At 48.5% G+C, this 27,766-nt stretch overlaps 1 protein-coding gene across 13 annotated transcripts in view; it reads left to right on the plus strand.

Annotated features, from left to right (window-relative positions):
- Window positions 1–21,414, plus strand: part of afdna (afadin, adherens junction formation factor a) — a 251,241-nt gene extending 229,827 nt beyond the window's left edge. For 6 of the 13 annotated variants that reach the window (XM_056295142.1, XM_056295148.1, XM_056295147.1 and 3 more), the window contains exons 34-37: window positions 9,178–9,312; window positions 12,603–13,176; window positions 18,392–18,476; window positions 19,210–21,414. In XM_056295142.1, the coding sequence (XP_056151117.1) occupies window positions 9,178–9,312; window positions 12,603–13,176; window positions 18,392–18,476; window positions 19,210–19,372 (957 nt within the window). In that variant the 3' untranslated portion in view covers window positions 19,373–21,414. The remainder of the gene's footprint in view (window positions 1–9,177; window positions 9,313–12,602; window positions 13,177–18,391; window positions 18,477–19,209) is intronic. The other 7 variants (XM_056295145.1, XM_056295154.1, XM_056295149.1 and 4 more) reach the window with 5 other exon arrangements.
- Window positions 21,415–27,766: the final 6,352 nt, after the last annotated feature.

The raw sequence follows: 27,766 nt of genomic DNA on the forward strand, positions 1-27,766 counted from the left end.
AAAACTTCATGATGAAGAAGTAAAATTCCAAGTAAGTCTTCATGCATGCTCAAAAATGCAGGTAAGAAAATCACAAAGTTGAATGAGTTTCATCACTCATATGAGTGCTGACATGTTTCTCTCTCAGTAAGCATAGCGTCCAGATGACCTCATTCAACTTTCTGTGATTCTGAGTGAGATTGCGGGTCTTACACTTTTGATCCCCCTCGTCCTGAGAGTGAAAGCTTTAGACCAAAGCAGCAGGATGGGCGAGGTACAGGAAAGCAGTCATGTGCGGAAGCCAGAAACGGACCTTGTGACTTTTTTTAACCATCTTTCAGAGGTTAGAAGGGGAAACAGAATTCCTCCATGCGGAAATCCCCGTTGCAGCAACCACCACAATTGATGTCCTGCAATGTGCACCTGCAACATGCTTACCTCATTGCTTTGCCATGCTCAGCTGCTTAAATCTGATTGGCTGGAGGGGCAGGGGCTGGAGGGGCAGGCTAAGCGCCATGTTGAACAGCAACATACACTCATGACCATAATGTAATAAGACCCATTTTAGCAAGGTTCCTGTGTCAACATTTATCATCTAAGCTTTAATATTTTTAGATTCTCTTTCTGAGTGTGTTAACACAAGGCTGGTGCTCATCTATCAGAAAAACTGTGTACATTTGTTCCAGCTTACAGAACCAAATGGTAATTCTTAAGGTTACTGTACGGGATCTAACAGTGTCCATTTTGGTTAACAATCAGCTTTCAGAAGTAAAGTTGCCAACATGTGCAAGCTTCCCTTATACCAAAGCATTGTGCAAGTGTCCATGTTTAAACTGTGGATTATCTGCCTATGTCTCTTTTGCGTCTTTGGGACGGTCTGATTTGGGTTGAATTCAGACAAAATGTGGTATGGTCCATTTTTGACTGGTGTGTTGGTAGCCAGCTGCCTGTGTCAACCAAGGAAAACTAGTGTTGGTTATTGGCAGGCCAGGTCAAATGGGAAATGATGAAGCATAGAGGACCGGCCCTGTGAGCTGCTACTTCCTGACCAGCCTGCAAAACCCAAATGTGTTTAGATCGTCCCTTAGAAGGAGGTGATTCAGAAGCCTAACACTGGTCTACAGTGGACACCTTACGGCCCCATCCTAAAGCCTAACACTGGTCTTCAGTGGACACCTTACGGCCCCATCCTAAAGCCTAACACTGGTCTTCAGTGGACACCTTACGGCCCCATCCTAAAGCCTAACACTGGTCTACAGTGGACACCTTACGGCCCCATCCTAAAGCCTAACACTGGTCTTCAGTGGACACCTTACGGCCCCATCCTAAAGCCTAACACTGGTCTTCAGTGGACACCTTACGGCCCCATCCTAAAGCCTAACACTGGTCTTCAGTGGACACCTTACGGCCCCATCCTAAAGCCTATCACTGGTCTTCAGTGGACACCTTACGGCCCCATCCTAAAGCCTAACACTGGTCTTCAGTGGACACCTTAGGGCCCCATCCTAAAGCCTAACACTGGTCTTCAGTGGACACCTTACGGCCCCATCCTAAAGCCTAACACTGGTCTTCAGTGGACACCTTACGGCCCCATCCTAAAGCCTAACACTGGTCTTCAGTGGACACCTTAGGGCCCCATCCTAAAGCCTAACACTGGTCTTCAGTGGACACCTTACGGCCCCATCCTAAAGCCTAACACTGGTCTTCAGTGGACACCTTAGGGCCCCATCCTAAAGCCTAACACTGGTCTTCAGTGGACACCTTACGGCCCCATCCTAAAGCCTAACACTGGTCTTCAGTGGACACCTTACGGCCCCATCCTAAAGCCTAACACTGGTCTTCAGTGGACACCTTACGGCCCCATCCTAAAGCCTAACACTGGTCTTCAGTGGACACCTTAGGGCCCCATCCTAAAGCCTAACACTGGTCTACAGTGGACACCTTACGGCCCCATCCTAAAGCCTAACACTGGTCTTCAATGGACACCTTAGGGCCCCATCCTAAAGCCTAACACTGGTCTTCAGTGGACACCTTACGGCCCCATCCTAAAGCCTAACACTGGTCTTCAGTGGACACCTTACGGCCCCATCCTAAAGCCTAACACTGGTCTTCAGTGGACACCTTAGGGCCCCATCCTAAAGCCTAACACTGGTCTTCAGTGGACACCTTACGGCCCCATCCTAAAGCCTAACACTGGTCTTCAGTGGACACCTTACGGCCCCATCCTAAAGCCTAACACTGGTCTTCAGTGGACACCTTAGGGCCCCATCCTAAAGCCTAACACTGGTCTTCAGTGGACACCTTACGGCCCCATCCTAAAGCCTAACACTGGTCTTCAATGGACACCTTAGGGCCCCATCCTAAAGCCTAACACTGGTCTTCAGTGGACACCTTAGGGCCCCATCCTAAAGCCTAACACTGGTCTTCAGTGGACACCTTACGGCCCCATCCTAAAGCCTAACACTGGTCTTCAATGGACACCTTAGGGCCCCATCCTAACCGTTAGGACACGTCAACAGGTGTTTGTGCCGTCATCTCCCTTTTCGTGATGTAGCTGATGCCATGGCCAGTATGTTCAAGCCACCTCTCTTCAACAGTGGCCTCTGCTGGCTGTGTGGCTGGAGGCTATCTGGCAAAAGGGTTTAGTTGGAGCCATGGTGGGGTTCCTCCTTACATACGGGTGTGTGATACGGGTGTGTGGTACGGGTGTGTGGTATGTGTGTGTGATACGGGTGTGTGGTATGTGTGTGTGATACGGGTGTGTGGTATGTGTGTGTGGTACGGGTGTGTGGTACGGGTGTGTGGTACCGGTGTGTGGTACCGGTGTGTGGTACCGGTGTGATGTACGTGTGTGTGGTACGGGTGTGTGGTACGGGTGTGTGGTACCGGTGTGTGGTACGGGTGTGATGTACGTGTGTGTGGTACGGGTGTGTGGTACGGGTGTGTGGTACGGGTGTGTGGTACGGGTGTGTGGTACGAGTGTGTGGTACGGGTGTGATGTACGTGTGTGTGGTACGGGTGTGTGATACGGGTGTGTGATACGGGTGTGTGGTACGGGTGTGTGATACGAGTGTGATGTACGTGTGTGTGGTACGGGTGTGTGGTACGGGTGTGTGGTACGGGTGTGTGATACGAGTGTGATGTACGTGTGTGTGGTACGGGTGTGTGGTACGGGTGTGTGATACGAGTGTGATGTACGTGTGTGTGGTACGGGTGTGTGGTACGGGTGTGTGATACGGGTGTGGTACGGGTGTGTGGTACGGGTGTGTGATACGTGTGTGTGATACGGGTGTGTTGTACGGGTGTGTGATACGAGTGTGATGTACGTGTGTGTGGTACGGGTGTGTGATACGTGTGTGTGGTACGGGTGTGTGGTACGGGTGTGTGATACGAGTGTGATGTACGTGTGTGTGGTACGGGTGTGTGGTACGGGTGTGTGGTACGGGTGTGTGGTACGTGTGTGTGGTACGGGTGTGTGGTACGGGTGTGTGATACGAGTGTGATGTACGTGTGTGTGGTACGGGTGTGTGGTACGGGTGTGTGATACGGGTGTGGTACGGGTGTGTGGTACGGGTGTGTGATACGGGTGTGTGGTACGGGTGTGTTGTACGGGTGTGTGATACGAGTGTGATGTACGTGTGTGTGGTACGGGTGTGTGATACGTGTGTGTGGTACGGGTGTGTGGTACGGGTGTGATGTACGTGTGTGTGGTACGGGTGTGTGATACGGGTGTGTGATACGAGTGTGATGTACGTGTGTGTGGTACGGGTGTGTGATACGGGTGTGTTGTACGGGTGTGTGATACGAGTGTGATGTACGTGTGTGTGGTACGGGTGTGTGGTACGGGTGTGTGATACGGGTGTGTGATACGGGTGTGTGGTACGGGTGTGTGATACGAGTGTGATGTACGTGTGTGTGGTACGGGTGTGTGATACGTGTGTGTGGTACGGGTGTGTGGTACGGGTGTGTGGTACGGGTGTGTGATACGAGTGTGATGTACGTGTGTGTGGTACGGGTGTGTGATACGTGTGTGTGGTACGGGTGTGTGGTACGGGTGTGTGGTACGGGTGTGTGATACGAGTGTGATGTACGTGTGTGTGGTACGGGTGTGTGATACGTGTGTGTGGTACGGGTGTGTGATACGGGTGTGTGATACGGGTGTGTTGTACGGGTGTGTGATACGAGTGTGATGTACGTGTGTGTGGTACGGGTGTGTGGTACGAGTGTGATGTACGTGTGTGTGGTACGGGTGTGATACGGGTGTGTGATACGAGTGTGATGTACGTGTGTGTGGTACGGGTGTGTGATACGAGTGTGATGTACGTGTGTGTGATACGGGTGTGATACGGGTGTGTGATACGAGTGTGATGTACGTGTGTGTGGTACGGGTGTGTGGTACGGGTGTGTGATACGGGTGTGTGATACGGGTGTGTGATACGGGTGTGTGGTACGGGTGTGTGTGTGTGTGTGTGTGTGTGTGTATGTGACAGGTCCTAATTGAGATGACAGTGACAGATGAGGGAGTGGTCCTGTTGGCAGCACTTTACTGCGCTGCTGAAAAGCCCCACAATGTTGTCACTTTTTATCTCTTCTCTCTCACCCCTCTCTCTCACCCCTCTCTCACCCTCTCTCTCTCTCACCCCTCTCTCTCTCTCACCCCTCTCTCTCTTCCTCACACTCCTTTCTTCATTTCTCTTCCTTCTCCCTTTCTTCCACTCTCCTTTTAATTGACACTCTCTTCTGTCCGCCCCGCCCCAGTTGTGTTTGGGATTTTCCCCTGCTGATTTCTCCTACTCCTATCTATTCATGCTATTTCCCCTTATCCCTCCCTCTCTCCCTCCCTCCCTCCCTCCCTCCCTCCCTCTTCCCCTCACTCTCTTGCTGTTTCTCTTCTTTCTCTCTTCAGCAGCAGACTGCTGTCCCAGCTATCTCTGTTCTAGATTTGGTACGTTTTCCTGTTAATAGCAAATGTCCTCTTCCTCCCTCCACATCACTTCCGGTTTACTTCCTGTTTCCTGTCTGAGCTGCCCACTTGTGTTTCCTATTTGTTCATTCTGACTCGTCTCCTCCCCACATGAAGACTACTGTGGTTTGTGTCATTGGGTTTGGGTCAGGGCTGGAGGTGGGTCTAACCCATGAGAAGCTTGGGAACAGCCAGTCATGAAGGGTCATCCTGGGATGCTTGATGCTGGTTGGCTGAGGGAGCTGTCTCTCTGTACACTCAAAACAACCACTGCCCACAATAGCAGTCAAACTTACTGTTAACCAATCTGGAACCTTCTTTTTCTTGTTATGCTTTTAACAAGCCAAGGTGTAGCTGACCCACGGGCTGTGGCAGGAGAAACGCCCGCCGTTTCCACATCTTGGAAGGCTGCTTTGGTTTTGGGGACGCCAGCGGTGTTTTGAGTGCAACAGAGGTTGTGGGTGCATGGCTGCATGCATTGAGAGGTCACACAGATCAGGATCAATGCATGAGTCCAACATGGCACTGTCTGCACAGAGGAGTATCATGATGTTGTCATATCTATCTTTCGATCTGTTCATCCTTCTGTCGAGTCCTATTTGTTGCCATAGTTTACCACATGTGTCCTTGTCTTGGCGTTTTGAATATTATTTTGATGGGCAGCTAATTACTCATTGTTACTTTAGGTACGCTTGATTTATGTTTTCTCTAAGGATGCACCGATACCATTTTTCTTCCCAGACCAAGTAGAAGTACTTACATTTGGGTACTTGCCGATACCGAGTACCAATATGAGTACTTAATCAGCGTCTGTGTTGCGTGTAGTCGCGTGCCAGCCGTGTTGTCTGCTTCACTGCGTGCATGTTGAGGTAGGAAAAGGGAGAATGCAGCTGCAGGTGCAGCTTTGGAAGCGTAGGCTAAATTAACTGGTACTGAATTAACTCGGAACTCCTCGTGCGTCCGTTTTGGGAACCTCAGAACTGCATCTCTGCTCTTCGCAGATGATGTGGTTTTGTTGGCTTCATCAGAACGCGACCTCCAGCGCACTGGGGCGGTTTGCAGCTGAGTGTGAAATGGCCGGGATGAGAGTCAGCACCTCCCAAATCTGAGGCCATGGTTCTCTGCCGCAAAATAGTGGATTGCTCCCTCCGGGTTGGGGATGGGTTGTTGCTTCAAGTGAAGGAGTTCAAGTATCTCGGGGTCTTGTTCACGAGTGAGGGTAGGATGGAGCGGGAGATTGACAGGCGGGTTGGTGCGGCATCAGCAGTAATGTGGATGCTGTACCGGACCGTTGTGGTGAAGAGGGAGCTGAGCCGGGAGGCAAAGCTCTCAATGTACCAGTCAGTCTTCATCCCAACCCTCACCTATGGTCATGAGCTTTGGGTAGTGACCAAAAGGGTGAGATCGCAGATACAAGCGGCTGAAATGAGTTTCCTCCGTAGGGGGTCTGGGCTCAGCCTTAGAGATAGGGTGAGGAGCTCGGACATCTGGAGGGAGCTCGGAGTAGAGCCGCTGCTCCTTTGTGTCAAAAAGAGCCAGTTGAGGTGATTCGCGCATCTGATTAGGATGCCTCCTGGGCGCCTTCCTTTGGAGGTTTTCCGGGCACGTCCAACTGGGAGAAGGAGACCCCGGGGTGGACCCAGAACTCGCTGGAGGGACTACATGTCCAATCTGGCCTGGGAACGCCTTGGGATCCCCCAGGAGGAGCTGGAGGGCGTTGCTGGGGAGAGGGAGGTCTGAAGTGCCCTACTTAGCTTGCTGCCACCGCGACCCCACCCCGGAGAAGCGGCTGGAGATGAGATGAATTAACTAGGTGGTTTTATACAGGATCATGGATACACATTGATTTGATTGATTTGATTTTAATGCGCATTAAAACAAAACACAAGGTTGTGTTGCTGCGTTGCGTTGCCGCTGGTACGACAAGGTGTTTATTTGAAGCAGTTTGACACAGTTCTGTGTCGTCTTTACCCGTTGAAGCAGACGTGAAGCAGAAAACAGGGCCTGCACACAACCCGACGTATCACGGTCACAGTGCGGCGGGTAAAAAACCCGCTCCGCCCCTCTTACGTCACACACCGCCTCCGTGCCTGGCGGCCTGCGCTCATCCAGGTCACACGCACGTGTGACTTCGTCGTTTCTAATCAAATCAATTTTATTTGTATAGCCCAATATCACAAATTACAAATGTGCCTCAGTGGGCTTAACAGCAACACACCATCCTGTCCTTAGACCCTCTCATCGGATGAGGAACACCTCCCTAAAAACTCCTTTAACAGGGAGGAAACATAGGAGAAACCTCAGGGAGAGCACCAGAGGAGGGGTCTCTCTCCCAAGACGGACAGCGTGCAGTGGATGTTGTGTTGACGCAGTTTACACAACACAACACTGAAAGAGGAGAACAGAATTATAATGGACATCACATTTATGAAGAACATGATGCACAGGATGCCGAGCAGTGTCCACGTGCCAACGGAGCAGTCCAGGACCCAAGCCACGCGACCAGCATCATCATGTTATAAAAATTATGTAGGAGCGGAAGGGCAGGCAGCATCCAAGTGGAGACCACCATCACCACGGAGACCTGGGAGGAGAACCGACTGCACATGCATGCAAGAGAGACTCACATGACACCATTCACACACAGAGAAAGAGAAAGGAGGAGACATCATTCAGAGAGAGAGAAAAGACAGGTTAGAGAAGAGAACAGTTTGTAATAGCCATTAGCCATAATCAATTAAGTCATCAATTCGTCATAATCTATACTCTGTAATCTATACTCGATTATCTGGTGGGCAGAACAGTGGTTGGTAAATTCATTGAGACAGAAACCGACCCACCATCCAGTCCAGGTTGTGAAGCACTCAACTTAAAGGCAACTAATTGTAAACTAAGGCAAAAAGATGAGTTTTGAGTTTGGATTTAAAGACTCAACAGACTCTGATGGTCTGATGGCAGCAGGCAGGTTATTCCACAACAATGGAGCCCGACAGGAAAAGGCCCTGCTGCCACCAGCTGACTTCTTTTTAACTTTGGGTACACACAGGAGCCCTGTATTTTGAGAACGAAGAGCTCGAGATGGCATGTAAGGTTTGAGGAGATCAGACAGGTAGGATGGGGAAAGCCCATTTAGGATTTTATAAGTCAGCAGAAGCACCTTGTATTCTGATCTAACATGGACAGGAAGCCAATGAAGGGAGGCAAGAACTGGTGTAATATGGTCAAATTTCCTAGATCTAGTTAGGATTCTAGCAGCAGCAGCATTCTGAACCATCTGAAGACTTCTAGTACTAGAACGTGGCAGACCTGAGAACAGACCATTACAGTAATCAAGTCTGGATGAAACAAATGCATGTATTGGAGTCTCTGTGTCAGCCATGGAGAGAAAAGACCGAATTTTAGCTATGTTACACAAGTGAAAAAAGGCAGTCTTGGTGAGTTCTTTAACGTGCTTATCAGAGGAAAGGCTGGGATCAAACGTAACACCAAGATTTTTGGCTGCCACACTTTGTGAAACCACAGAGTTGTCGATTGTTATCGTTACTCGATCATTTCTCGCTCCGTTTGGACAAACGACACATCTCGTGTTCGTCTGCTTCTTGGCCGTCGCTCCGCATCATCTGTCTGGCTCCATTTCCTCTTCGCGTACAAATGGCGAGAAAAGGCACCACTCACTTTCCACAGTTTCAGCAGGAATTGTCTAGTCGCGTATTGGTGCGGTTGTATTGGAATAGTTTTTTATGAGTACTAGTACATGAGGACAGTATCGGACCGATACCCAATACTGGTATCGGTGCATCCCTGCTATTCTCCAATCCCGTCAAAATATGATATTGCTGTTAACTCACCATCTAGCAGAGATCAAGTGCACCCAAAGTAGCTTGGAGAGGGGTGGGGCTTTCCTCTGTTTGCCCTCCCTAGCTCTGTCTGCTGTTTCTGCATGCTATCATTGACCATCTGCATGACCAGCGGTCTGTCTGCTCGTGCTGTTTGTCTGCAGTGCACACTGCTGCTCCCCTCAGGAGCAGTCCTGTGAGAGAATTCCAGCCTACCTCACCTTGAGCAACATGTTGACTCCCTCAGGGTCTGACAGTGTGAACTGCGCCACCTGGTGTGACTTCTGGCTCTGTGCAAACACAGAGTCGGTATAGGAATTGTGTTGCCATTAGTATGCTACTGACTTCCTGTCTGCTTGTCTCGGTATGCCTTCCGGCATGTTGCTCTGCACAATCCAGCTGCAGGACGAGGAGCGACGGCGCAAGCAGCAACTGGAGGAGATCCGTAAGCGGGAGGCAGAGGAACGAGCCAAGCAGGAGGAAGAGAGGAGATGGAGGGAAGAGGAGAGGGCCAGACGAGAGGCAGACGAGAAGGTATGTCTGTGGGACTTTCCACCTCATGTAAATGAAGAGAGAGGAGCAGAGAGGAGAGGAGTAGGAGTTATGCCAGTAACAGACGAATGTGGCTCGTGATTATAATACACTGTGAAGGAAGTTTTACATTATAGTCTTACGCAGTTGTCACTTCTTAAGAAAGGTACTTTGAGGTCAGAGGAGACGTTATAAAGGATGTTACTCAAGAATTTGTGTTATAATATTTTAACTTGTTTTCCTTTGTTCAGCCTTGTGTGTTTATATGATCTGCTAAGATCCTAATAATGATAATAATAATAGTAATGTTACTGTATAGAAATGTTTTAGGTTTCAGCCAATGCTAAGAGCACCTGCACTTTTTACCCAAGGTTGTTAAATTACCAGTGATCTGAGCTGGTCTCCACCCAGCCACTTCTCTCTGTCTGGAGTTAAACTAGCTTACCCAGTGTTTTACTACTGTGTTACTTCCATCATGCTGACTCACACAACAAGTGCAGGCTGTGGCTGCTCTTGTTGTGCGAGCTGTCAGACCTGTTTCTGACAACCTGTTGGGAAGGATTTCCACGGGATGTTTGATGCAAGAGGCATTTTGTAAGTTTTGAAGCACATTCTTAGACACTGTTGAGGATCACGTGAGACCAGCAGATCTTGAAGTCTCATAAGGGAGCACATGTCCAGTAAAACCAGTGTTGTACAGTGTAAGATAACACTGGTAATGAGGGAAGAGGGTCTGGACAAACCTGAGTGCATCCGGGTGGTTTCAGCAGGTTGTCAGTAGTGTGCTGGTGACAGCGTGTTGAGAAACTTACAAAGTGTGTCTTCAAGAGGGAGACGGGTGTACCATGATCTTACCTGTGTAATGTGAAGACGAACACCTGCATGTCTTCATCCTGTGCCCCCCTCCTCTTTATGTGATGTACCCCCATGTCATGTGGCCCACCCTTCTAAAGCATGGGACCCCCACTGTGTTGCTGTTGTATATTATTGTCAGTGTGAGTCAGGACATTTATCTTTTTTGGTTGTGTTATTTATGGAATCTTCTGTTTGCTTGAAATGATTATTTGTTAATTTTTTATTTCACCATTCCGACCATCATTGCTCCTGAAACTGTACTCAAGAATGCCACCCATTTTCCCAGCTGCCCTGCTTTATATTATACACTTTGGAGTACACACACACAGTCTTCACCTGCCCTCAGCCACCATTTCATCATCAGACACCCGCCTGCTAACCTTTGTGTCCAGAACTCAGTCTCTCTCTCTGTCTCTGGACCCATTTGCCTAGGCCAGGAGACCACATGAATTGACACTTTTCCAAAAACCACAGTGTGTGTAGAACCACAAAAGTAACTTCTAGCATCGTAGCTTTATGTATGTTGTGCTCACAGGTTCCCATCTTGTGTTAGGCAGACATCAGACTGGGCAGAAGACTGAACAGTGTAGGCCATCATGCAGGCTGAACCGTGTAGGCCATCATGAAGACTGAACCGTGTAAGCCATCATGAAGACTGAACTGTGTAGGCCATCATGAAGGCTGAACAGTGTAGGCCATCATGAAGACTGAACAGTGTAGGGCATCATGAAGATTGAACCGTGTAGGCCATCATGAAGGCTGAACAGTGTAGGTCATCAAGAAGGCTGAACAGTGTAGACCATCATGAAGACTGAACAGTGTAGGCCATCATGAAGACTGAACAGTGTAGGCCATCATGAAGGCTGAACAGTGTAGGCCATCATGAAGACTGAACAGTGTAGGCCATCATGAAGGCTGAACAGTGTAGGCCATCATGAAGGCTGAACAGTGTAGGGCATCATGAAGACTGAACAGTGTAGGCCATCAGGAAGGCTGAACAGTGTAGGCCATCATGAAGGCTGAACAGTGTAGGGCATCATGAAGACTGAACAGTGTATGCCATCAGGAAGGCTGAACAGTGTAGGTCATCATGAAGACTGAACAGTGTGGGCCATCAGGAAGGCTGAACAGTGTAGGTCATCAGGAAGGATGAACAGTGTAGGCAATCGGGAAGGCTGAACAGTTTAGGCCATCATGAGGGCTGAACAGTGTAGGCCATCATGAAAACTGAACAGTGTAGGCCATCAGGAAGGCTGAACAGTGTAGGTCATCATGAAGACTGAACAGTGTAGGTCATCAGGAAGGCTGAACAGTGTAGGCCATCAGGAAGGCTGAACAGTGTAGGCCATCAGGAAGGCTGAACAGTGTAGGCCATCATGAAGACTGAACAGTGTAGGCCATCAGGAAGACTGAACAGTGTAGGTCATCAGGAAGACTGAACAGTGTAGGTCATCATGAAGGGAGGCTATGGTACATTAACTCCACAGCAGCCGAAATGTCTGTGGCTTCTTAATGCACACGCAGCTCTCCATACATAGAATCACAGCTTCCAGGTTGGTAGACGGGATGCTGGAGCAGAGAGAGGTGTCCCGGCGACTTGTAGTCCCTCCAGGAGTGGGTCTTTCAGTGCTCTGGTCAGAATAGCTCTTTCAGCCAAAGCAAAATCCGAGTGAATGGGGTTACCAGATTAGTCCTGGCTCAGGTGAGAGTTGCTAAGAGTGAGTCTTACTGACACATTTCTCTTGCTATAGAAGGGTATAGCCATGTGCCTAGCTCACTGATACTCAACCATGTGGCGTGCAGAGATCCAGATTTTTGTCATATATGCATACAAGTATGTACAGTGAAATGCTGCTGCATCAAACTCCCAAGCAATGCACAAAGCAAGCACAAGAAGTTCAGCTATAAGCAAAATATACAGAATATGCAAAAAAAAGTAAACATGGTTAAAAGAACAGTGCAAATAAAGTGACAACAGTATTTGTACAGTTATACATATATAATCCTTCAGAGCTGCTGGTTCCAGGCTCTGACAGGCTGTGGGGAGAAAGTCCTCTTCGGTCTCTCAGTGCAGGATGTGTGGCAGCGCAGGATCTTTGTTACTCGCAGCCACACAAACCATCCATTGCTGGGCTGTTGGGGGTCCTTTACTATCCTCCTCGCTCTGCTTGTGCACCTCTTAGGTGAGCCATGTGTGTGCAGGTTTTCATTCCAGTCCAACACCACACCAGCTGACTTCACAGAACCAAACAGGAGGTCTGATCAGTGAAACCAGCTGGTGTGGTGTTGGACTGGAATGAAAACCAGCATACATATGAATCGCCACAGTCCATGATTGAGTACCACTGTCCTAGCTGCTGCAAGCCAACTAGTCTGTCCCTTACTGAGGTGAGAACCAATGAGATTGGACCTTACTAACAGGTTCTCCCTCCCTGTAGAGGAGACAGGAGGAGGAGTACTACACACGACTGGAGGCGGAGCGGCGCCGGCAGCATGAGGAGGCTGAGAGAAAGCTGCTGACGCCCGATGAGCCTGCCGCCGGTCTGTACCGGCCGCCCCTACCCCAGGACTACCAACCCCTTTCCCCTAACCCCCCAACTACCACTAACACCCCCCCACCCCCTCCACAGAGAAACGCCTCCTACCTCAAAACCCAAGTTGCCTCCCCTGACACGCTCTACACTGCCAAGTTTGTCTCCTACACGGGCGAGGAGGAAGAGGAGGAGGAAGGGGAGGAAGTCACCAGAGCAGGGAGTGGCGGCGGCGGCGTTGGCCTATCAGGTCAGGTGAAGCTGTCGGCGACCCGGAAGTCGTATGGCGACCTCCCGGCCACCGCCTCGTCCAATCACAGCAAACCTCAGCCGCCGCCCACTGCGCGCAAGCCCCGCCCTCTGTCTGACGGCATCTTCCTGTCTGGCTCATTCCAGCCGCCTGTCAACAACTCCAACAGTACAGGCTACGCCCCTCCCCCTCCTGCCAAACCCAGCTTCACCCCCTCAGGCGGCTACAAAGGTAGAAACAGAGAGGAGAGGAGACAGGCTCCCCACAGCGCCCTCCATACTCTCACTCACTCCTTTCTCTTTTACTAGTCACTCCTTCATGGTTTAGCTTTCTTTTTTGTGGTCCAGTAGGAAATGCTCTAGTTACTGCACTATTTTTACTACACGTCTACTTTTCCTCCTCCTTCCTGTTTGTCAGAACTCTCCTTCTTCTGTTGCGGCTAGTCCAGTTGTAGCTCATGTCACCATCACACTTTAATCAGTGTTGTTTTGTGTGGAATTTCCATCCCTCTCCTCAAGCAAATCAGATTCCGTTTTGTTGTTTGTTTTCAAAACCACCTCCTGTCTTTCCCCAAATTATTTCCTCCTCATCTTCCTCCAATCAATCTGGTCATCAGTAGTGGACAGCAAAAGCAATCGATACCCGCCCAGCCACTTGTTGCTCCAGATTGAGAACCACCAGAGCCGATCATAGTACTGTTGGTGTTGTCGCTCGCTGCCTCTGTATGTCTGGTTGGTTGGTTGCTGCTGCAGGGGGCGTGGCCCGCCATCCACCTATATGCTTGGTTGGTTGGTCGGTTGCTGCTGCAGGGGGCGTGGCCAGCCATCCATCTGTCCGCCCCGTGCCCGCCATCAGGCCTGCTTAGCGGTGTTTGCTTTAGGGAAGGAGACGTGCCATCGGCTTTACATGCCATCCATCACTCCATATGGTTCACAGGGGATCAGCTGTCACTCATACACATGCCCATGCAACACACACACACACACATGCCCATGCAACACACACACACACACATGCCCATCCAACACATGCCCATGCAACACACGCATGCCCGTGCAACACACACACATGCCCATGCAACACACACACATGCCCATCCAACACATGCCAATGCAACACACGCATGCCCATGTGACACACACACACATGCCCATGCAACACACACACATGCCCATCCAACACATGCCAATGCAACACACGCATGCCCATGTGACACACACACATGCTCATGCAACACACACATGCCCATGCAACACACACACATGCCCGTGGAACACACACACATGCCCATGCAACACACACACATGCCCATGCAACACACACACATGCCCGTGGAACACACACACATGCCCATGCAACACACACACACATGCCCATGCAACACACACACACATGCCCATGCAACACACACACACACACATGCCCATGCAACACACACACATGCCCATGCAACACACACACACACACACACACACACATGCCCATGCAACTCACACACATGCCCATGCAACAAACACACACATGTCCATGCAACACACACACACACACACACACACACACACACACACACACACACACACACACACACACACACACATGCCCATGCAACACACACACATGCCCATGCAACACATGCCCATGCAACACACACACATACCCATGCAACACGCACACACACACAATCCACACTCTTAGTGGAACTCTGTGATTTATCATGACAGCAACCTTTGAACTCTTTTCAATCAGTCAACACACAGTGACTCTTGCTGACAAATGGCATACCCCCCAAAAAATACCCCCCCCCCAAAAAACCTTCTGCATCGATACCACAAGAATACCTCATGTGAAAATGTAAAGGCAATTTTAATGTTACAAAAGCCTTGGAAGCAGTTAACTTTTGATGGGGCTGACTTTCATAAAGTGATGCAACAGGGCGTCCGGGTGGCGTAGCGGACTATTCCGTTGCCTACCAACACGGGGATCGCCGGTTCGAATCCCCATGTTACCTCCGGCTTGGTCGGGCGCCCCTACAGACACAATTGGCCGTGTCTGCGGGTAGGAAGCCAGATGTGGGTATGTGTCCTGGTCGCTGCACTAGCGCCTCCTCTGGTCGGTCGGGGCGCCTGTTTGGGGGGGAGGGGGAACTGGGGGGAACAGCGTGGTCCTCCCACACGCTACGTCCCCCTGGTGAAACTCCTCACTATCGGGTGAAAAGCAGCGGCTGGTGACTCCACATGCTATCGGAGGAGACATGTGGTAGTCTGCAGCCCTCCCTAGATCGGCAGAGGGGGTGGAGCAGAAAAAGCGGGACGGCTCGGAAGAGTGGGGTACTTGGCCAGATACAATTGGGGAGAAAAAAATCTAAATAAATAAAGTGATGCAACAAATCAAGCACTTTGAACGGCTGCAAACAAACTGCCACAAATGCAACACTGCCCCAACATCACCCGTCAGTGACCTGTCTGTGAATGTTCTCCTTCATCCAGGTCGTCATGGTTATCCAAAGGAGTTGAATCAAGTGCAGCTGGACTTGGTCTATATCCGTGAAGACGTTTCGCCTCTCATCCAAGAGGCTTCCTCAGTTCGTGCCTTCCTGACTAGACCAAGCTAGTCTGACTGGCTGCTGATGAGACTCAGATATTTATCCTCTTTGGAGCAAAAGAGCCACTCGTATCTATGGCCCTGTTAGCGACGGGCGTTGGTAAACATCGGGACACAAAGAGCCATGGACATCTGCAGCTCTGATAACGACTCCTAGAGGATAAATATCTGAGTCTCATCACCAGCCAGTCAGACTAGCTTGGTCTAGTCAGGAAGGCACGAACTGAGGAAGCCTCTTGGATGAGAGGCGAAACGTCTTCATGGATCTATACCAAGTCCAGTTGCACTTGATTCAACTCCTTTGGACACCCGTCAGTGACCGTCTCACCTGAGCGGTCTTCCTACTGATGCAGCAGACACCTGTCACCCACATCATGTCACCCTAGTCCACATGCAGTGTACAGCTTAGTCCACATGCAGTGTACAGCTCCGGACTTCGTAGGAGCATCGTGATGCATTCCTGACTTAAACTGAGGGAAACAATCCACTAACTCTGCCCACCCTGACCCCACCCCAACCCCACCCCCTCCGTCATACCAATCAACAATATAAATTAAGTTACACTTTTTTGCATGACCAAACACCGACATGCCGTCTTTGACAGCCTCTCACCATGGGCAGGCATTACCCACACTGCACCTCACTGCATCGGCGGCTGCTCAGGAACTCACCCCGATAATTGGCTTGATGTCCATTGCTTTTTACTGCCTATGCATAGCTTTGTGTCTGTCTTGTTTTCCTTTGTGTCTTTACTTTCTCTGGTTGGGTATTTATCTGTACCTCTGTAATCTTCCCTGTGCGTGGTTTTAACTGTGTTTAACCTGCGTGATTCCTCTGGTCAGTCTGTGTGTTTACTGGCAGCCTTGCTGTAAAGCTGTGAAACACTGCAGCTTCACTCACCTCTTCCAGCTCCCACAGGGCCCTGCAGCAGTTCAGCTGACCAGGCGGTCCCTGAATCTCCTGCTTCCCTCATGTCTAACTACACATACGTCCTTGGCGGAGGATTTTATTGGCTGGCAGCTCCCGGGCAAGGTGTGGCAGCACTTAGAGAAATGTTAGCAGTCGGCTGGCTGGGATGTGCCTCTCGTTTCATTGCTTTATCTCAAAAAAATCTGGAAATATAAATGTGAACATTTTTGGTAGGTTAGATTGTTTCTTGGCATATAGAAGTGAAAGAAACAATATTCATAACCTTAAACACACCAAGACCTTTGGATGACTTCTGACTCTTAAGAATTCTAAAATGCAAAACAACGATTTTGGTTAGACTTCCACCAACTTCTTAGAAGACAGGAATCCACCTTTAAAAAGGTGTAATTTTCAGTGGTCACTGTTCTCAGCCAGTTTGTGTTGTTGTGGTTTTGGCTCAAGTGAAGCCTACGTTGGTCCCATCCCAAACTACATACAGTGTCACTCTCACCAAGCCTGGACCCTGCCAACCGAATGACCCCGTCTTGGTTCACTCACCCCGTCTCTGTGTCAGAACCGCACTCGACTGAACCCTGCCTTTCTTCATCAGAACCTTGACAGACACTGAGTCCTGCACACATTTGGACTCTGCTAGCTCGCCTAACGAGGCTCCATTCTGCTAGCTAGCTAGCCTAGCTAGCAGAATGGAGCCTAGCTGTCTCCTCCTGATCCAGTCTGGTTCAGTCAAGGGTGGTCCAGCCACCACTGACTACTTGGTCAAGACCTGGATTTACATTTGGGTTTGGTCTAGGAGTCTTCAGGAAAGACACAGGGACACGTGAGCCAACTAATTAAATGTTTAGTGTTGGGGGGTCAAAGGGTGGAGGTCACCCAGCTGTTCAGTCTTGTCTTCCTCTACCAGCACCATTGGTTCCTTCAGGAGACCATTAACAAGAGTCTTAAAGCATGCCCACAACTGCCTCACTTGCTCTTGTCTTATGCCCTACCCATTAAGTTACAGTCATACATTGTAAAAGTTTTGAAAGCAACTTACTCAGACAGTGGCTATGGTCTCCTTCCCACAGTGGCTATGGTCTCCGTCCCACAGTGGCTATGGTCTCCTTCCCACAGTGGCTATGGTCTCCTTCCCACAGTGGCTATGGTCTCCTTCCCACAGTGGCTATGGTCTCCTTCCCACAGTGGCTATGGTCTCCGTCCCACAGCGGCTATGGTCTCCGTCCCTTGAGATGTTGACCAAGCTGTATTAGATCTGCTCAACAGTTTCAGTGCATTAGAGACCAAGAACTTGATCACCATGTTGCATCTTGTTGTGCTTATTGAGATGAGGATTTTATTTTATAAATGTGGCCTAAAAAGCGTCGTCTGTACAACACATCATTGCTGGGTGACCTCAACCGCCAAACCCCACCAGACACTTCCACAGACCTGGTTTGTGCTTCAGAATGGCTTACTTCCTGTCCCAGGTCTGGTTCTCTCTCCCAGCCTGCTACCTGGGTGTTGTCTAGAAACCTTCCCCTGCTTAACACCTCTCCAGCCTCTCTTCCTCTCCTGCTGCTCGCTTCGGTCTGTGGGAACTCTTTGGTGAATTAGAGATGGAGGAGTAAGAAAAGCTTCTGGGTACTGTTTAGTGTTACCAGTTTTATTGACAATAATTGACTGGTTTTACTTTTACACATTATCTGTGGTTTTACTTTTACACATTATCTGTGCAGCACCATAATTGACATTTTGATTTTAGCAGACTTTGAGCTAATGTGGCAGTATTTAAACCAAATTCCATGTCCCTGGTGTCTGCATGGTACCCAGCAGTTTAGAGATGAAGATGTTTGGATGAGGACGACTGTCGGTCACGTGGTATTGCATGACGTTTGCTAATGTGACTTTGTGTGCTGTGTAACTCCTACAACATGAACAGGGTTTAATTCATACACTGGAAACACAGCAGGAGTTGTAGGATTGGGAGAGCTGTACAATGACCCACGGGACAAGGGGACGAAAAGGTGAGTGTGGCCCTGATGATGCTCACCTCCTCTGCTTTTATGTACTGCCCCACCTCACTCTGTCTCCGTCTGATTCTCACACACGCGGTTTTCTGAACGGTGCACACAAAAAAAGAAATGCTGTGCGGGCGTACAGGTAGCATAGTAGTCTATTCCATACCCTACCAACACGGGGATCGCCAGTTTGAATCCCTGTGTTACCTCCAGCTTGGTCGGGTGTCCCTACATGCACAACTGGCTGTGTGTGTCTGCGGGTGGGAAGCTGGATGTGGGTATGTGTCTCGGTCGCTGCACTAGCGCCTCCTCTGTTCGGTCAGGGCACCTGTTCAGGGGGGGAATAGGGGGAACTGGGGGGAATAGCATGAGCCTCCCACGCACTACGTCCCCCTGGTGAAACTCCTCACTGTCAGGTGAAAAGAAGCGGCTGGTGACTCCACATGCTATCAGAGGAGGCATATGGTAGTCTGCAGCCCTCCCTGGATCGGCAGAGGGGGTGGAGCAGAGACCGGAATTGCTCGTGGGGTAATTGGCCAAGTACAATTGGGGAGAAAAGGGGGGGGGGAACCCCCCCCCAAAAAAATGCTGTGCTCTCTTGCATGAGAATCAGTTGATAAGAAACTAAACTCTTACATGGTTTCAGTGGGTGAGAACAAAGTGTGTGTGTGTGTGTGTGTGTGTGAGAGAGAGAGAGAGATCCCACTCCTCGCCTCATGTCAAGTCTCAACTCTTGCAGTAGCAGTCAGGAGCAGGAGAACTCGATCCCCAGCGGAGCTCCGGAGAGCCTGACCTTCAAGGAGCGCCAGCGTCTCTTCTCCCAGGGCAAGGAGGTGTCCAACAAGGTCAAAGCCTCTCGCAAGCTTATGGAGCTGGAGAACGAGCTCAACACTAAACAGTAGACTGGAGCCTTAGCCCCGCATTCCCGCCCCCGAGGGAAGCCAGTGCCTGCTGCCACACAACCCCTCCCCCCCCCCCGCTGACCACCTCCCAAAACAAACACACAGAGCACCAACAACCACCATCTATCTCTTCTCCTTTCTGGCCTGCCGCCACTTCCCCACAACCACTCACACACACTGAAGCTAGCTAGCTTCACTGATGCTAGCTAGCTTCAGTGGCCAGCGGAGCAACTCGGTGTCAGCATTCAGCCGCTCGTGAGAACGTAGGCCGACTTCAGGCAGCAGCGAGCAGAGAGCCGGCATTCGCTTCCCGACAAGTGACCGTCTCCTCTTTTGTGGTGTTTTCCTACTTTCTTTTTTTTAATTGTTGGATAACTGGACCATTCACATATGAAGTAGATGTACCGTTGCAATAGGAGAGACACAAATTGCTTATTTTTTCCCTCAAGTTCTATCAAAGGCATATAATGATAAAGCACTGTAAAAATATTTTAATTCTAACTAGCCAGACACGAATGGCAGGATCACGTGATGAAGGGGTGATGATATATTTTTGTTTGTAAAATGGTTCTTGGGTTAGGCATGGAAAAGGTTTTTGCTCCTTAACTTTTTTTAAATAGCTTACTGTAATATGAAGTATTTTATGCTGTTATTTTATGCTTTTTTCTGCATTTACGATTATTTTCACACTTTTAATTCTCGTCAAAACAAGTGATCATCAGACCAATTTTTCCTTTAAAGAGCGGTGTGAGAAATGCTCTCGTCCCTCTCGGTTCGCCATACGACATATGCCTTCCCATTCCGTAGCAGGCGCGGCGCGAGTGTCCCCTGTTTCTTCTGGTCCCACTCTGGAAGATTCTAGGACTTCTTTTACCAATACGTTTGCTGGGTGTGGAGGGAGATTCTTAAGTGCACAATAACACTGTAAATACCTGGGTCCAAAAATTGTCTCATTCTTTACTACTGTAAAATCAGAACACTTCATTTTTTAACTTACTGGCAGGGAGAAGTTGCAGAAGTAATGTGACTAAAGCACTAGTGTTTCTTGACCGAGGGTCCCGAGTCGCTGTACACGACGACCAACCCGCAGACTTTTTTTTTCCACACGGTGGAAGTAGGAAGACAGATCGGTCAAACGGGACTCACTGCCCCATGTTCCTCGTGTCTGCGTGGCTGGCGAGTATTTTAAATGGTTCTTACCCCGCCCGGCCCGGCCCCATTAACTCTTTTAGTATCGTGTTGACTTTGTTTGAACTGGTCGTTTTGCAGAGTTGTTTGAGGTTAATTTGATTGTACACTACATTCATTTAAATTAAGGCAGAAAATGGATCAGTGGTTACTAACAATGGGGAAAATGTCTGTCAATTTCAAATAAAACAGAAATCTCAAACTGCTCCATGTCCTCGTCTGTGTGGCGGCAGCAACTGCACAAGTGTATTTGGTATGAAAAGAAGGATCAGCGGTCCGTTGCGAGACATGGACAACAGATTTCTCCTGGTGTGATGGCGTGTATTTTAATATATTCACACAGCAGCACGTGGTATTTCATAACTTACTCTCAGTCCAAACCTCTGCAGCGCCCCCAGCAGGGCTTCTGTAGAAGAGGAATGCATCGGAAATATAGTGGGACACACACATATTTCCTGTGCAATGTCCTTCATACTGACACTCACACACACACACACTGTCTCTGTCTCTCTCTTGCTCTCTCTGTCTCGCACTGTCTGTCTGTCTGTCTGTCTGTCTGTCTGTCTGTCTGTCTGTCTGTCTGTCTGTCTCTCCTTCTGGGCATCCTGACATGCGGTTCTGTGGAGGTGTGATGGAGGACAGAAGATGCCGTTTGCTGCAGTGAGGATGTTGACTCACATGTACACACTAATATGTCCCCTCTGTCCCACAACTTTTGTCCCATATCTCTATCCCACAACTTTGTCCCACATCTCTGTCCCACAACTCCCTTTTAGGTTTCAAAATGAACTGAATCCTTCAAATGGTTTTTTGTTTAGCCTTTTGTAAATCATTAATAAATGCAGATTTTTTTTTCAACAGTAGAGCTTTGAATCGTTTTTGTTTTTTCTCGATGAAAATCCTTTAGTGTAAATGTCACCCAACGCACTGATTGTGTTGGGTGACATTGGGTGAAACAAGGTTTTGCCTCTCATGCACCAGACGTAAATCCGTCAGTGATTAGAAAACATGACTCAGACTGCACAGCTCCCCCCGAGCCTTCTGGAGAGCTGAACACAGCTCCCGAGCAGCCCAACACATGCATCCATTTACTTACAACCAGCGCCAGCTAGTGTCACACTGCGGAAACCATACACACCACAGTGGTGATTTATGGTTAGGATTGAGGAACTCTTTAACATTATTGAATAACAATGTCCCAATGGCTGACTGGAATGCCAACTTCTAGGCAGGAGTTAAGACAGGCACTGGGTGGTAGTGAAGAGTTGCCGGATGGCTGGGCAAGCACTGCAGAAATAGTGAGGGAGACAGCTAGGAAGGTACTTGGTGTCTCATCAGGACAGAGGAAGGAAGACAAGGAGACCTGGCGGTGGTGGTGGAAGGAGGAAGTAGAGCAAAGTATACAGAGGAAGAGGTTGGCAAAGAAGAAGTGGGATAGTCAGAGAGATGAAGAAAGTAGACAGGAGTACAAGGAGACACAGCGTAAAGCTAAGAGAGAGGTGGCAAAGGAAAAGGCGTATGGTGAGTTGTATGACAGATTAGACACTAAGGAAGGAGAAAAGGACTTGTACCGATTGGCTAGACAGAGGGACCGAGCTGCAAAGGATGTGCAGCAAGTTAGGGCGATCAAGGATAGAGATGGAAATGTGCTGACAAGCGAGGAGAGTGTGCTAAGAAGTGGAAGGAGTACTTTGAGGGGCTGATACATGAAGAAAATGAGAGAGAGAGAGCAGGTTTGATGATGTGGGGCTAGTGAATCAGGAAGTGCAGTGGATTAGCAAGGAGGAAGTGAGGGCAGCTATGAAGAGGATGAAGAGTGGAAAGGCAGTTGGTCCTGATGACATACCTGTGGAGGCATGGAGATGTTTAGGAGAGATGGCAGTGGAGTTTTTAACTAGATTGTTTAACACAATCTTGGAAAGTGAGAGGATGCCTGAGGAGTGGAGAAGAAGCATACTGGTACCGATTTTCAGGAACAAGGGTGATGTGCAGAACTGTAACAACTACAGGGATATAAAGTTGATCAGCCACAGCATGAAGATTTGGGAAAGAGTAATAGAAGCTAGGTTAAGAGAAGAGGTGATGATCAGCGAGCAGCAGTATGGGTTCATGCCACGAAAGAGCACCACAGATGCGATGTTTGCTTTGAGAATGTTGATTGAGAAGTATAGAGAAGGCCAGAAAGAGTTGCATTGTGTCTTTGTAGATTTAGAGAAAGCTTATGACAGAGTGCTGAGAGAGGAGGTGTGGTATTGTATGAGGAAGTCAGGAGTTGCAGAGAAGTATGTAGGGGTGGTGCAGGATATGTATGAGGGAAGTGTGACAGTGGTGAGGTGTGTGGTTGGAATGACAGATGGGTTCAAGGTGGAGGTGGGATTACATCAAGGATCAGCTCTGAGCCCTTTCTTGTTTGCAATGGTGATGGACAGGTTGACGGACAAGATCAGGCAGGAGTCTCCGTACACTATGATGTTTGCGAATGACGTTGTGATCTGTAGCGAGAGTAGGGATCAGGTTGAGGAGAGTCTGGAGAGGTGGAGGTATGCACTGGAACAACGTATTCTCATGAACGGTTCGTATGATATCCTACGAAATGTAATGCCCAAATTTTCGTAGATATCCTACGAAATTCATCGATTCAGAGCGCATGTGCAATCCTCTGCGGGGGGGGTAGGGTTAGGGGTAGGTCACGTGATCACTGCCTGGCCCAGGATTACATGGAATACATAGGAATTTCCGTGCACTACTTTTCGTACGATATCCTACGAACCGTTCATGAGAACAGCCTCACTGGAGGGAAGATGAATGAAAGTCAGTAAGAGCAAGACGGAATACATACACTATATGGACAAAAGGATTGGGACACCTATTAATCATTGAATTCAGGTGTTTCATTCAGACCCGTTGCCACAGCTGTATCAAATCCAGCAGCTAGCCATGCAGTCCGCATTTACAAACATTTGTGAAAGAATGGGTCGTTCTGAAGAGCTCAGTGAATTCAAGCGTGGTACTGTCATAGGATGCCACCTTTGCAATAAGTCAATTCAAGACAAGTCAAGTCAATTTTATTTGTATAGCCCAATATCACAAATTACGAATTTGCCTCAGGGGGCTTAACAGCAACACAACATCCTGTCCTTAGACCCTCTCATCGGATGAGGAACACCTCCCTAAAAACTCCTTTAACAGGGAGGAAACATAGGAGAAACCTCAGGGAGAGCACCAGAGGAGGGATCTCTCTCCCAAGACGGACAGCGTGCAGTGGATTTTGTGTTCACGCAGTTTACACAATACAACATTGAAAGAGGAGAACAGAATTATAATGAAATTATAAAATTTATAAAGAACATGATGCACAGGATGCCAAGCAGTGTCCACGTGCCAACGGAGCAGTTCAGCACCCAAGCCACGTGACCAGTATCATGTAAAAAAATTATATGGATTTATAAGACATATAAAAAGAAAATGTGATGAGGGGAATGCCAGGCAGCATCCAAGTGGCGACCACCATCACCACGGAGACCTGGGAGGAGAACCAACTGCACGTGCACACAAGGGAGACTCACATGACACCATTCACACACAGAAAAAAGAGAAAGGAGAAGACATCATTCAGAGAGAGAGAAAAGACGTGAGAAGAGAACAGTTTGCAATAGTCAGTCATAATCAAGTCATCAACTACTCATTATCTATACTGTATAATCTATACTCTAATCTATAATCTATACTCTATAATCTCGTCGGCAGAACAGTGGTTGGTAAATTCATTGAGACAGAAAACCGACCCACCATCCAGTACAGGTTGTGAAGCCCTCAACTTAAAGGCAACTAATTGTAAGCTACGGCAAAAAGATGAGTTTTAAATTTGGATTTAAAGGACTCAACAGACTCTGATTGTCTGGGGCTGGGTGTCACAGGCTCTGTACTCTCAATGTTTGCTACCTACCTGACAGGTCACTCCTACCAGGTGACATGGAGGGGATCTGTGTCGGAGCCTCGCAGACTGACTACAGGCGTTCCACAGGGTTCGGTTCTGGGTCCTCTCCTTTTCTCCATGTACACGACATCCCTGGGTTCTGTTATTCGCTCGCATGACTTCTCTTACCGTTGTTATGCTGATGACACCCAGCTGATCTTGTCCTTCCCTCCCTCTGACACACAAGTAGAGACACGCATTGCTGCGGGCTTGGCTGACATCTCGGAATAGATGGCGGCACACCACCTGAAGCTCAATCTGGACAAGACAGAGCTGGTGTTCCTCCCGGGGAAAGGTTGCCCACACCGAGACCTGGCCATCACCATTGACAACACCGTGGTGACGCCAACTCGGACTGTGAGGAATCTGGGTGTGATCCTGGACGACCAACTGTCGTTTGCTGAAAACGTTGCATCGGTTGCTCGCTCCTGCAGATTTCTCCTCTATAACATCAAGAGGATTCGCCCATTCCTCACTGACGACACAGCACAGGTGCTCATCCAGGCTCTGGTCTTCTTCCAGCTGGACTACGGCAACTTCCTCCTTGCTGGTGCCCTGGCATCAGCCATCAGACCTCTGGAGCTTGTTCAAAGCTGCAGCTCGTCTGGTGTTCAACCGCCCTAAGTTCTCCCACACAGCTCCCCTTCTCATGTCCCTACACTGGCTCCCAGTAGCTGCTCGCATCCAGTTTAAGACTGTGGTGCTAGCCTAAAGGGCAGTGAAAGGAACAGCTTCTTCCTATCTCCAGACCATGGTCAAGCCCTACACCCCCGCCCGACCACTTCGCTCTGCTGCCTCGGGACGCCTGGTTGCCCCGTCGCTCAGAGGCCCTTGCTGCCGACTGACCCGGTCACGGCTCTTTTCTGTCCTGGCCCCACAGTGGTGGAATAAACTCCCCACTGATGTCAGGACAGCGGAGTCGCTGCCCATCTTTCGGCGCAGGTTGAAAACTCACCTCTTCAAGAACTACTACCCTGTTACTTGCTCTTAGCACTTACTGTATTCACTCATTAAAAAGAAAAAAAATCTCTTTCTTGCACTTTTACTTTGGCACAGGTTTTGCTCTTAGATGCTTGTTTAGATGCACTTTTGACCTCTGATGACTAGTAGTTCTCCTGATTTCCTACGTTAAATGATGCACTTATTGTAAGTGGCTTTGGATAAAAGCATCGGCTAAATGACTGCAGTGTAATGTCTGATGGCAGCAGGCACGTTATTCCACAAGAACTAGGCCCCATGGGAAAAGGCCCTGCCACCAGCTGACCTGTTCTTAACTTTGGGTACACACAGGAGCCCTGTATTTGGAGAGTGAAGAGCTCGAGATGGCATGTAAGGTTTTAGGAGATCAGACAGGTAGGATGGAGCAAGCCCATTTAGGATTTTATAAGTCAGCAGAAGCACCTTATATTCTGATCTAACATGGATAGGAAGCCAATGAAGAAAGGCAAGAATTGGTGTAATACGGTCAAATTTCCTACATTTAGTTAGGATTCTAGCAGCAGCATTCTGAACCATCTGAAGACTTTTAGTACCAGAATGTGGCAGACCTGAGAACAGAACATTACAGTAATCAAGTCTGGATGAAACAAATGCATGTATTAGAGTCTCTGTGTCAGCCATGGAGAGAAAAGACCGAGTCTTAGCTATGTTACGTAAGTGAAAAAAGGCAGTCTTGGTGATTTCTTTAATGTGCTTATCAAAGGAAAGGCTGGGATCAAACGTAGCACCAAGATTTTTGGCTGCCACACTTTGTAAAACCACAGAGTTGTCGATTGTTATTATTCTGTCCTACGTGTTTGTGTCCATGTATAGACAGGCCGACAGATAGCCAACATGAAGAATCCCAAAGAAATACAGAGTCCCGGTCCAAGTTGAGGAACTTTACTGAAGAACTTTGAGGATTCAACCTTTTTGTAAAACTGTATAGGGGGGCAATACAGAGAAAGAATGTTTCAATAAACATTGCATAAATTATAAAATGTTATCACATGTCTATGACATAACTACATAACATATGTAAATAACTGCACATGACTGCATGTAAATAATAATTGTAGGCTACATAACTGCATGTAAATAGCTGTACATAACCTGGGAATGACGAAATCACACATGAATTATGAATGACTTATGAACTAATTGTAAATAATGTACATATAACATAGATCAGTATGCTATAATTTAGGCGGAATACGGGCAGACGGAATAACGTGACATTTCTACCACGGAGCTGACACAGCTAACTAGCAACCGAAAGCCTGGCTGGCTAACTAGCTAACAGAAAATGGGAGAAGCTAACGTTACACATAGCTATTTTCATATTAACATGAATACAACGAAGTTCTTATAACAGACATCATCAATCACTTAAATAATGTCACAACTGAACTTACAGACGATGCTCTCCAAGGCACAAACGTAGATAGAAGCAATAAACACAGGAGCTGGGCAAACATATGAAACTCCGCATGGAAAGCTGGACTGTACTGCTACCATGACTGCCAGGCAGCAAACTATTCCCTGAATTAAAGTCGCGTGAGGAAGGCTAGAGGGAGTAAATAAACTTCAAAATAAAAGTACTCTTCTCACATTCTAATAAAGTAACGTCACAGTTATCGTTACTTGATCAAATTGGCGTCTGTGTCTAGCAGGGCCAATGACCAGCATCTCGGTTTTATCTGAATTTAAACGCAGAAAGTTAAGTGACATCCAGTTTTTCACAGTAGCCAAGCAGGCCTCTAAGTTAGTGATGTGAGTATGATCATCAGCCCTTATAGGCACATACAGCTGAGTATCATCAGCATAGCAATGGACATTTATTCCATGACTGCGTATAATTTGGCCAAGAGGTGAAATATAAAGAGAGAAAAGTACAGGGCCAAGAACTGAGCCCTGAGTAAGTCAGTTCGTAAAATGTCTTCCCTACTAGATATTCCACTGTAAGTGGTATTATTGAAAAGTGGAAGCGTTTAGGAACAACAGCAACTCAGCCACGAAGTGGTAGACTGTAAAGTCACACAGCGAGGTCAATGAGTGCTGAGGCGCATAGTGTGTAAAAGTCGTCAATGCTCTCTTGACTCAATAACTGCTGAGTTCCAAACTTCCTCTAGCATTGACATCAACATAAAAACTGTGCGACAAGAGCTTCATGGAATGGGTTTCCATGGCCGAGCAGCTGCATGCAAGCCTTACATCACCAAGCACAATGCCAAGCATTGGATGGAGTGGTG

Source organism: Lampris incognitus, chromosome 15 (genome assembly GCF_029633865.1).
Source record: "Lampris incognitus isolate fLamInc1 chromosome 15, fLamInc1.hap2, whole genome shotgun sequence".
NCBI lineage: Eukaryota > Metazoa > Chordata > Actinopteri > Lampriformes > Lampridae > Lampris > Lampris incognitus.